This window comes from Mirounga leonina, unplaced genomic scaffold (genome assembly GCF_011800145.1).
Source record: "Mirounga leonina isolate KUSES-001 unplaced genomic scaffold, KU_Mleo_1.0 Mir_200, whole genome shotgun sequence".
Taxonomy (NCBI): Eukaryota; Metazoa; Chordata; class Mammalia; order Carnivora; family Phocidae; genus Mirounga; species Mirounga leonina.
In genome coordinates this window covers 7,268,251-7,280,705 of record NW_023270503.1, presented here as the reverse complement: position 1 = coordinate 7,280,705, position 12,455 = coordinate 7,268,251, and the positions used below count along the sequence as shown (strand labels likewise).

General features: G+C 41.4%; 1 protein-coding gene across 1 annotated transcript in view; it reads left to right on the top strand.

Moving 5' to 3' along the window:
* Positions 1-12,455, top strand: part of MYO1D (myosin ID) — a 358,238-nt gene that overhangs the window by 267,784 nt on the left and 77,999 nt on the right. Inside the window, exon 21 of the mRNA XM_035027808.1 lies at positions 7,999-8,153. Coding sequence (XP_034883699.1) covers positions 7,999-8,153 — 155 coding nt within the window. The remainder of the gene's footprint in view (positions 1-7,998; positions 8,154-12,455) is intronic.

Genomic DNA, 12,455 nt, shown 5'->3' with positions numbered 1-12,455 from the left:
TGTGTTCCATTAGGTGCTAGCCATCTGGTGCCTGGTCGCCTCGTCCAGTCACTAACAAACCAGTCACTTGCCTATAAAATAATGGAATGGTCACAGGCTTCGGGGGGAGGGGATCCACCCCATTCGGTGAGTACTTTTGGGCCATAAATCAAGGGTATGGTTTTTCTGTTCTCAGTATAAAAGGGCCTTTTGGCTTAGTTGTCCTCTTGTGCGAGTAAGCCACATATATCCATCCTGGGTATATCAATAAAAAGGACTACATAGTTGGGAAATTTGTTGTCATCAGCCTATCTGTGGGTTGGCATATTCAGTTAAAATTTAGATAGTTTGAGGATAGGAGAAAGGCCTCTTATGAGTCCCATGTAACATTTACCATAGGCCAGCAAGAAACATCCTTTTTAGTGATAGAAAAGTCCCTGTATGTGCTGGTATTGGGGTGACGTATCATATTGGTTATGTATTGTAAATAATGCCAATCTGTACCCAAGGAGGCCTTAAGTGCTTGATATGATCAGTAAGCTACAAATCCAGCACAAAGATTGGTTTTGTAGCTCAGCATAATGTACCCATTGTAGAAAAGAGTTACCACTTAGGTATGGTGTGTAGATGATAAATAGAAGAAAAAAGACCTTCATTTGTTCTTATCTCATTGTTTAAAGAGGAATTTGAGATCTTCCACCAGTTTACAGGAATATGAAGGCACGTTGTCCAGTTCGTTGTCATCTTCCCACATCCAGGGTAACCCGGGGCTTGGCCACCCATTATTCCATAAGTCCGTAGTTAACCCCAGGGAGTGGGGTTCAGCCACAAAGAATTGATCAAAGTGACAGCTGAGTTACACAGTTGTTGGGGAGTCCATTCCGTTGACCAGCTGTTTAAATAATCCTATGCCCATGGGGTCCCTTTTATTATCCCCACAGAGTAACAAGCAAGAGGACTGTCTATACATGAGCTATTATGCAATATCTCTGAAGTTGACCTCAAGTTGTCTAGCGTAGGCAAACAACAAACATTTAAAGACAAAAGTAGAATCTAATGTCCATAAGGATGCATTACTGGAACATAGTTTTTCTCTCTAAATTCACCCTTATTTCCAGATAGCCAAATCAAGACTGATTCGTTTGTAAATCAAGTCCAGTTTTAACAAACTTGGCCTAATTATTTATATAAGCTCAGCAAGAATAATGATTGATCATACAGATCCTTTAAAATCTGCTTTGTTGGAACTTTATATAAGGAATCTCTAGATTGAACTCTCAGTAGCTGCTCGAGGGCAGAGCCACACCAAATAGTTGTCATCAGACTTGCCTGCAATACCTGTAGATTTGGGTGTATATCCTGAGGTTTCCTGCACCTGCCAGGAAGTGACATTCTTTACTCACCTGGTAGGGCTGCTGGGAACCCTGTAAGCAAGGCATTAGACCAGCATCTCCGAAGGGTTTTATTGGCTCCATAAAGTCAACCTTAATTCCTTAAAGCTGTCTGGTCATATCTGAGTCTATGACTGTCTCTCTCACATACGGCATTCCTGTCAAAGCCTTAGTAATATAACCAGTGTTTCCAATGGTGTCCTATTACAAGGAGAACAGATTTTTTTTGTTTTTTAAGTATTATTTGAATTCCAGTTAGTTAACGTACAGTGTGATATTAGTTTCAGGTGTACAGTATAGTAATTCGACATTTCCATACAACACCTGGTTGTATGGAAAGTACCCTTGATTCCCATCACCTATTTCCTCCTTCCCCCACCTCCCCTCTGGTAACCATCAGTTTGTTCTCTAACTTAAGAGTCTGTTTCTTGGCTTTTGTCTCTCTTCTTTTTCCTTTGCTCGTTTGTTTTGTTTTGTTTTGTTAGATTTATTTATTTTAGAGAGAGAAGGAAAAAGAGTGCAAGGATGGGCAGAGGGAGAGAGAAATTTCAGCAGACTCCACACTGAGCATAGAGCCCAACACAGGGCTCAATCACACAACCCTGAGATAATAACCTGAGCCAAAACCAAGAAATGCTTAACTAGACTGTGCCACCCAGGTGTGCAGCCATTTGTTCTGTTTCTTAAATTCCACATATGAGTGAAATCATATGGTATTTGTCTTTCTCTGACTTATTTCACTTCGCATAATACTCTCTAGCTCCATCCATGTCATTGCAAATAGCAAGATTTCATTCTTCTTTATGGCTGAGTAATATTCCGTTGTATATATACCACTTCATCCATTCATCAATTGATGGACACTTGTGCTGTTTCCATAATTTAGCTACTGTAGATAATACTGCTGTAAACATCAGAGTGCATGTATCCCTTTGGATTAGTATTTTTGTATTCTTTGGGTAAATACCTAGTAGTGTGATTGCTGGCCATAGGGTAGTTCTATTTTTAACTTTCTGAGGAACCTACAAGGAAAAGAGATTCTTCACTTGATTTAACCAAAAGGCTGAGAAACGATAGGAGAACGAGTCTTACTGAACTTATGCAAATAACTGTAATTGCTATGAAAGAAAGAATACTTCCTGAGAGCTTGAATTCTGGAGGGTTCCAGTAAAGAGAAGAGTTAAATGTTTCAATTTGTTCACAAAGGAATACTTTATCACATTTCCATAAATCTTAAGAGAAAGTTTCCTTAAATCTAGAAGAGCAAACCTTAGAGAACCAGCAGTATTTCAAATAAGAGTCACAAAAACTATAATCATTTTCCTCAATTTAGCCCCATATTACTAATTCTGGTTGTTTGGATGCAGCTTTTTTTATTAGTTTTGGATATTCTGACCCTTTTTTTTTTTTTTACAATAAACATTTCCTTTATTAACGATGATGACAAAACAAGCCCATTTTTTCACTTGCAATTTTCTAACTTATAAGTACATATTTTATTTATTTTATTTTATTTTTTTGTAATTACTTATTATCTTTTTTTTTATTCTTATGTTAATCCCCATACATTACATCATTAGTTCTAGATGAAGTGTTCCATGATTCATTGTTTGTGCATAACACCCAGTGCTCCATGCAGAACGTGCCCTCCTCAATACCCACCACCAGGCCAACCCATCCTCCCACCCCCCTCCCCTCTAGAACCCTCAGTTTGTTTTTCACAGTCCATTGTCTCTCATGGTTCGTCCACCCCTCCGATTTCCCCCGCTTCATTCTTCCCCTCCCGCTACCTTCTTCTTCTTTTTTTTTCTTAACATATATTGCATTAGACCCATTTTAGTTTTAAGATTTTAAACATATCGGGCGCCTGGGTGGCTCAGTCAGTTAAGCGTCTGCCTTCGGCCTCATGTCATGATCCCAGGGTCCTGCTCAGCAGGGAGTCTCCGTCTCCCTCTGCCCCTCCCAACTGCGCACACGCACTCTCTCTCTCTCTCAAATAAAATCTTAAAAAGATTTTAAAGATATCAAAAACCTCTGTTTGTAAAAAGTCCTTTTCCTGAATCGCCTTGAAGACAAAACTCATTCCACAAGAGCATCAGAACAATAACTATAAATGACAGAAGACTCAAAAATAGACATGGTTGAAGATCTGATATGAGAGTTCATTATAATGTAGCTGACAAGGAAATGTAGTTATTCCTGTGACACATAGCATTTTAATAATTAAAATTTCAAGGATGACCCTATACCAGAACATATTAAAACTTTAGGAATTTCATTAATTTCTGGAACAGGTAAGCATTTACCCATACAGCATAACCTAAGAAGACTTATCATCATTTGTTTGACAGTGCTTCCCATGTAACTTAACATACCAAATAAACAAGTCTAATTAGTCAAAAAGACTTCATTTACGATCCAAATCTCTGGGAAGTTGGATAAAACCCTCAGAAAGTTTTAAGCACATGCCTAAATAGGATTACAGACCATTATAAATTTAATATTTACATTTAACCAAGCTGGCAGTAAGAGATGCTACATGAAGCTGTATGGTTGTTAGCAAAACTTAGCTCCTTTAACATTGAGAAGTTTTAACCTTCTTAAGTAATCAAAGACCTGATAAAGACAAAACATAGAAGCTTTGGTTTTCTGGGCAGATAAAGAAAAGGTAAAAAACTCTGTTTACTTTTTCTTATGAAGAGCAGACCAACAGTCCAAGAAAACTTTGTCTTTTTAACAAGGAGAAAAGCAGAATTTCTTTTTTTCTTAAAGATTTATTTATTTATTTGAGAGAGAGAGAGAGAGAGAGTGAGAAAGTGAGAGAGTGAGCGTGTAGGCACACAGACAATTAATCCCGGAAATGAATGAGGGAGAAAACTCCCCCCATGCAACAAGAGTCAGGCAACATTCATCCAGTCCTCTCAAGATATATTCCAGATCTGACGCACAAAAGAAGAAGCAAGCAAAGAGAAGACCAGTAACTCAGGAAAAAGAGGAAGACATATACAGGATCTTGGCAACAACCTGTTTACAAGAGAGACAAGGGAGGGGAGCACACAAAGAACATGACAAAACACAGGGAAGGTGGTGGGTTAACAGAAGGACCTGAGGCGGTTAGCTGATGGTGGATTGAGGAGTAGAGATGAGGAGACGAGTGTCCTCGAGCCCCTAAAGGAGTCTGGACAGATCAGGGATTTGGTACAGGGCCATAATGGCCTGACCCTATGGGATCTCAGTCCATTTTCCCTGCCACCTACAAAAAGGTCCAGTAGATAAATAGTATTGAACCTTAAAGACCCATTAATGGGCCTTTTTGTTTTATCATCCTTCAGAGATTATTGAGGCCAAGCATCATTACAGAAGAAGAGGAGGCACTTCTTCTTTAAATCCTCTTGTCCAAACTGACTCCCTTGTGTTAGGAGACAGCCCAAAGGAGAATCCTTTGGGATCAAGGAAGCTGATCCCATAGTTAATTCCTACAAAACGAGGAGAGTACATTAACTAATTAGGAGTCCATTACCAAAATCCTTCTCAGCTTCCAAGTGGCATCCCATCAGGAACATTGCTAAAGGCTCCTGGGGTTCAGAGTGGCAGGAGGCCTCTCTGATCTGGACCACTCTGACACCTTTGTACTACCTGAGAAGGGATGTTGACCTCCCTTCACTTCCCTGCAACATCCTAGACTACAGTAGGTGCTGGTGAATGGACTGAATCACCATAGAGATTGGGGCTGCCTCTTTACATTTGGGGAAGTTGATATATTTGGCAACCAATAATAATACCCTTTTAAGCCTCTAGATCTAGTATTAATGGATGGGGTAAAGGCCATGGCCTTTGTTAAGACGGGGCAGCTATTTTATACCATATTAAGCGTAAGTACTTCTAGCTTAGACATATATATCTAAGAGCAGGATGGAGAATGCCGAACAGCCCATGGGGAAGGACAAATGAGAGACACGAAAAACCAAAAGTATGGCGCTCCTATCTAATCTGAGCAACTTTCTCAAGAGCATTATCCATGATCCAGCCCCAAGGGAGCGGTCTCCCTTTGGGTGGATGCCTCAACTGGGTAATAGCTCCCACTGGTCCCTATTGGGAAGCACATGGTCAGATGTATCTTAGATTTTATGCTCATTGAGAGATCACACCAGGTTATTTAGGAGGAAACCTTACATAGGAGTCTTCAGATGTGCGACCATCCTAATGACATGTATGGCCGTCCTGTGACTGAGAAGAATCCAGGTATTGAAAGAACAGGCAAAACAGGGAGGGTCTGATTTCTGAGCCCAGCGCCATCATGGCCAAGATACTGGTGTCCAGCCAGGCAGCAGGAGTTTGTCTTCCCAGTAGTACAGCCACAGGCAAGAGGGTCTCCTAAGCCCTAGGACAAAACACATTCAGAAGGGTCATACTATTCAGGACATCTCTGGAAAAGAACAAGTAAAGGCTGGGGGAATAAAAGGGACTTAACAAGTCACACCGAGGCTCTTAGATTCCCTCCATAATCCCCATGTGGGTTGTTGGCGGGTCATGGAGTGCAACAGCCAAGAAAGAATTCTTCAGATATTTTACGGTGCAACTTAGTAAGCTTTTTTTTTATTATTATTATTTATCCATTTATTTGAGAGAGAGTGCGAGAGCACACGGTGGGGTAAAGGGGTAGAGGGAGAGGGAGAGAGAATCTCAAGCAGACTCCCCACTGAGTGCAGAGCCCCACACAGGTCTCCATCTCACAACCCTGAGATCATGACCTGAGCCGAAATCAAGAGTCAGACGCCCAACCGACTGAGCCACCCATGTGTCCCTTAGTAAGCTTATTTAAATAGCACGGGGACAGAACCCATGGGCAGAAAGAGCTGCATGTTTGCTGTATGAAACTGGTAGGTATATGCTTTAGTGCTCAAGGGGGAGGACATGTACAGGGAGTATTAGATCATGTTTCTTCAAGGGGTGCTTGGCTGGCTCAGTCAGTAGAGCATGCAACTCTTGTTCTTGGGGTTGTGAGTTCGAGCCCCACATTGGGTGTAGAGATTACTTAAAAATAAAATCTTCAAAAAAAATAAAAAATAAAAATAAATTGTTTCTTTGAATTTCTACTCGTGAAACTACTTTCACAAGATTTCTCTGGCGCTTATCATTCGGTTTGATAATAACTATCAGTGAGGTGTATAGGGAGTTGTGAGACCCTTTAAGAATGTAACAACCAGCACGTATCTGATCCTTATCGAAACTATGCAGGCTATAGGTCAGCCTTCTGGGATAAAGGTGAACATTTTTCTGCTTCTATCCCTCATCAGTTTTTCCACATCAAGTGATATGATCATGTGCCTTATGTATTCTGTTCCAACAATGGATTACATTGATTAATTATTGAATATTGAACTAGTTTTGCATTTCTTAGATAAACTCCACCTGGTCATTGTATATTACTGTTCTTTATATTGTTGGATTCGATTTGTTGATGTTTTGTTGGCCATTCTTACATCCATGTTGATGAAGGCTATGGGATATTGATTTACAGTTTTCTTGTACTGCCTTTACCTTTTTTTGATGTCAGGATAATGCTGGCCTCATAAGATGAGTTACAAAGTGTTCCCTTCCCCTTAAGAAGACATACAGAGAATTGGTGTTATTTCTTCTTTTTTTTTTTTTTTTTTAAGATTTTATTTATTTACTTGACAGAGACACAGCGAGAGAGGGAACACAAGCAGGGGGAGTGGGAGAGAGAGAAGCAGGCTTCCCGCAGAGCAGGGAGCCCGATGCGGGGCTCGATCCCAGGACCCTGGGACCATGACCTGAGCCAAAGGCAGACGCCCAACAACTGAGCCACCCAGGTGCCCTGGTATTATTTCTTCTTTAAACCTTTGGTATATTCACCAGTGAAACCACCTGAACCTGGAGTTTTCTTTTTCGAAAGTTTTTTTTAAGATTGTATTTATTTGAGAGAGAGGGCATGAACCAGGGGAGGGGCAGAGGGAGAGGGAGAAGCAGACACCCCACTGAGTGTGGAGCCTGCTGCAGGGCTTGATCCCAGGACCCCAAGATTATGACCTGAGCCGAAGTCAGATACTTAAGTGACTGAGCCACCCAGGCGCATCTTTTTTCAAAAGGTTTCTAACCACAAATTTAATTTCTTTAGTAGATAAAGCAGTACTCAGGTTATCTATTTCTTCTTGGCTGAGTTTTGGTAGTTTGTGGCTTTCAAGGAATTAATTCGGTTTCGTTCAAGTTCTTGAATTTATGTACACAGAGTTGTTGAAAATATTTCCTTGTTATCCTTTTAATGTCTATGTGGTTTGTAGTGGTATCCCCTCCTTCATTCCATATTGGTAATTAGGTCGTCTCACTTTTATTCTCAGACTAGAGGCTTAACAATTTTATTGGTCCTTTGAAAGAACCAGCTCGTTGTTTTCATTGATTTTTCTCTTTATTTTTCTGTTTTCAGTTTCACTAGTTTTTAGTCTTCTCTTTATTATTTCCTTCCATCTTTCTTGTTCCATAAGACTTGGTAAAAACTGAAGTCATCAGGGTCACTGATCAAAAATAATTATTAAATTACAAAATGTATTTTTAAATTTATTCTTTTGAGAACCATCCTAATATTTTTCCATGCTTTGTCCCTTTGTAGTTGACTGGTCTGAGCGTCTCCAATGGAAAGGACCAACTTGTAGTGTTCCATACAAAAGACAACAAAGACCTCATTGTCTGCCTCTTCAGCAAACAGCCAACCCATGAGAGTCGAATTGGAGAACTTGTTGGAGTCCTGGTGAATCATTTCAAGAGGTAAAGCTTGATTTTTGTAACTGAGGCACGTTTTGAGCATATGAAATCTTTCATCATAATTCTTACTGAACTTGTATTGGGCCAATTTCAGTGTACTGAGTTATTTTCCTTTATAAGAACAACTTAAATCATCTGTTTCACAGAAGGCAAAATTAGCATTCAAGCTTAGTTTTAAGATTGGGAATGAGCCTCTACTTTTCCAGCCTCCAGCTGAACCAACAATGAGAGATTTCCCCACCGGTGATTTCTTCATTGCCAATCCAAACGTAGTTAAGACAGAAAAATGACTTTATATTCTTATTGTCACAGCTTCTCATTTATTCCAAATATAATCAGTGAGTGTGTCTAATGTGAATATAAATTAGAAAACAGGTTTAAGATGACATATTGTTCCATGAAGACTAAAGGAATTTCTGAGAGAGGCAACAACCTATACAAAAACATGGAGTTTGGGTGGCACATGGCACAGTCACAGAAACCCTAGAGGGTGTGGGCGGGGGGGGGGGGGGGGGGGGAGCGTTTTGAACAGTGATGTGAGAAATATACACAGCACAGATCCGGAGGGCACTGTGGACCAGTGAATGATCATTTTAAGCAGGGGAGTGATTTTGTCTGGTTATTTATTGAAATTGTTTTACAGATGGGGTTTTCCTTCCTTGTAGGGCATCATGGAGTATTTGGGGTAGGGTGTTTCTGACTCCAAAGGCAGATCTTCTTCCCATTGTGGCAGACTGCCTCTGCCTCCCCATCACCCTGATGCCAGGGAAAAACCACTTCTCAAAACTGACTAAAAAATGAGTCCAATCTCCAGTTCCATTTCTTCCTACACGACACTTCCTAAGTTGCCAGAAGTAATCGAGTCTTCTTTATTAGTATTGGTTTTTTCTTTAGTTTAGACATAGCTTTTCTTTTTCTAAGCAAAGACATATTTAGAATCAGAGTCCCCCTGTCTAATTTGACTGTGTTCATTTTTGCGGATCAACGTGTGCAGTATAACTTTAGAAGTGCGCTGCACAGACCATTTATTTTGTTATTAAACCTTGTATTCTAGATCAAAGTAGATCTTTATCTATGTAGTTAAATGCTTTTCAATGGTGTAAATCTAAAAAAAAATATGTAATGGTCACCTCGTGGAAAAAAAATAAGAACCTAACTAAGGAATTACCCTGAAACAATGGTAAACAGATAAGCCTTTGGAAAATTCCCTTCCATCTGCCAAAGAAAGGGAAGAGAAATACTGAGGCATTTAGAATGGAAGGGAAAGACCTGGCAAAGGCATCTCTCCAGTAATGTCTGCCACTCGAATTAGCAGGCTTATTTTCCTTCTACTATTTAGTTCTAGCAAAGTAAGGACAATTCAAGGGATTTTAATTTGGATGCCTGTACTAATGAATAGTTTTCTTCGCCTGGGAAATTAAAGTATTTTTCTTAATCTGGGTCCTTGTTTAGCAAATTCCAACTCCTGTTAAAATACTTCTATAAGTGGTAGAAAATGTGAACCTGGTTCTAGAACTATAAATTGCTTTCTTTCCCTCACATATGCATTCTGAGATAACACTTCTAGTTGCAGTCCCTCCTAGCTCAAGCACAGACCTATCCAGAAACACCTGATATAGCCGGAGCAACGAGTCCTGGCTCTATTCCACAGATCAGAAATTACACCAGAGGGGAGGGAGGGGACCCCAGGTCAAATACCAGTAGATAGTATGCTAACAAAGTGAAACAGGCTTCTTTACTATGGTTCTTCTCAGAGGCTTTAATATGCCCTGGTTCATTTTAGGGGCGCCCGACTGGCTCAGTGCCTAGAGTGTGTGACTCTTGATCTTGGAGTTGTGAGTTCAAGCCCCATGTTAGGCATAGAGCCTACTTAAAAACAGTCTTTTTAAAAAATGCCTTTGTTCATTTTAAATACAGCCAATAAGAAAGTTGTAAGGACATGTATGTATGTATTATGTGTGTTCATATAGGAGTATGTATTATAGACAATTTCTGATTGTAGGAAAGGGTAACACTGTCTATCTCTGGAGGGGAAGGGGAGATAGGTACTGGGAGAAAGAGGTAGGAGGGAGATTTATTTATTTTTTTACTCTAAACCTTTTGCAAACCTTTTGCAATAAATGTATGTTACTTCTCTAAAAATCTTTTTCATTTTAATAATAAACAAATGGTAGCTAGTTTTGAGGCCTATTATAGGTGGCTCTGAATTCATGGTTATTTTCTTTTCCTGTTCAGAAAAGTAGACAAGAACAAAAGAGCCTTCTGAGTTGAATGATCTATCTCATAGCATCTGAATACTTTGAAAAAAACCTCTTGGATACACCTGAAACCAAATGTAACATTGTGTGTCAACTATACTCACATAAAAACAAACAAAATTTTTTTGAAGTAAAAAGAAAAAAAAAAGGATAAAAATAAACCACCAACCAAACAGAAAGCCTCTGTGAATATCCTTGTTGCGTGTGGCCATGTTGTCGAGGGCACGTGGGCCCAGGGCCAGGTCTCCTCCTCAGTGGCGGCCGGGCCTGTCTGCCCTGCAGAGGTTATGGAGATGGCCGGCTTGGTGTTTGACTTGTGTCTCAGCCTCAGCAGCGGCGACCTGCTGGTAGGAACTTTCCTGCCCACTCGCGAACAGATGGTCTCACGTCGGCTGCCCGGGCTAGAGAGTCACCAGAAACCCTGCAATTCTGAGCCGTCAGAGGACCCATCTGCCCTAAGCAGCTGTCCAGGCATTTGCCTGACTGGATGCTGGAAACCTCCGTGTAACCCTAGTCTCAGGCATAGAAACTTCTTTTTCTGTTTCTGTTTCTGTTTCTGTTTCTGTTTCTGTTTCTGTGGATGAAAGCCAGAAGTCAGTGCCGTCTGCTGCTTGTTTTTCGTAAGCAGTATCTTTAATATCTGCTTAATTAAAAGAGCGCCATTGCTTCTGTTCTTTTAACTCAGGGCTAGACTCAGATCAATAAGCGGGCCATTGGTCTGGCCCAGGGAGTACAGGCCGGGGGGCTGGGGAAAGGAGGCCTCCTGACCAGGGTCCGACAGCCAGTGCTCACCGCCTCCCCACTGCTCTCGTGTGTCTCCTTCTCCTCTGTCCCTGACCCTGACCCCAAATACGCCTTCTCATGTGTTCCCTTGATCTGTATTCCCAGATTGCTTTCCTTGTATGCTGGGTTACTAATCATAGCCGTATACATAACAATTTAAAATATTAAATAAAGATAGGTGAGAATAATGTAGGTAGCCAACTATAGAGGCTAGAGATTATGATTAGGAAGAGTTTGGGCCACTTAAAATTATAATTACTGAAGGCATCTCATTGATGGCGAGAGAAAAATGAGTGGCCAAAATTCACCATCCTCCGCCTCCCAGGACAGATACACATGTGAAAACACAGAAAGAGATGCCGACCTCCCATAGTACCAGAAACTAAATGTTGCTCAGCCCCAGGCCCACTGAGGGGGACGTCCTTCACCTCTGCTCACGTGTCACCTCATCAGGCCTTCCCTGACCATCTTGTTAGAGAACAGCAGTTCACCGCCCCCCAAGCACTCCCTGTCCCCCTGCCCTGCTTAACTTTTTCCCCCAGCTCTCATCTCCAACTGACACTGTATCTTTACTCGGTTCTTTATCACATGTATTCCAACTAGAATGCAGGCCCCATGTCAGCAGGGACTATGCTTCTGTTGTTGGCTGCAGTTGCCCTCGTGTTCAGAACAGAGCCTGGCAGTCAGAGGACCCCCAGTAGGTCACCGGTGACTGCCAAGGCTGGCTGCCGGGGCCCACCGGCTGTAGGACACTTCCAGCCCTTCCTCTTGCCAACCAGAAGGTGGTGACGGAGCCCTCCTTGTATAGGAAAGAAAGGAAGAACCCTGTTAAAATTTCCTTCCCTTTAGGAATACCTCTCTCCTGTACGGGTTACAAGATTACAGCTCTAAGCACTGTAAGACATCTGGGGACAGAAGTGAATAGGGATTTCCGGATATTAAATCAGCAACCAAGAGAGCTACCAGGAGAGCCCTGGGTGTGCTGTATGCTAGGGTTTGAGGCTTTTCATTTACTTCTTTTTAACAACTGAAGAACTACAAGTAATTTCAGACTCCCCTTGTCAGTAAGCTGACAGGGACACAAGATGTAGGGATTCCTGCTCAGATCGGCAGCTGCAGAATAAGTAAAAGACTTCAGAACCACAACTAGAGGCTGTAGGCATCAGCCGGCTCCCCAGCTGAAAGGCTGAGAAATGGATTCTCACTGGGAATTGGGAGAGTGGGAAAAGGAACCCAGCAGAATCCATATGCACCTTTTGTGCAA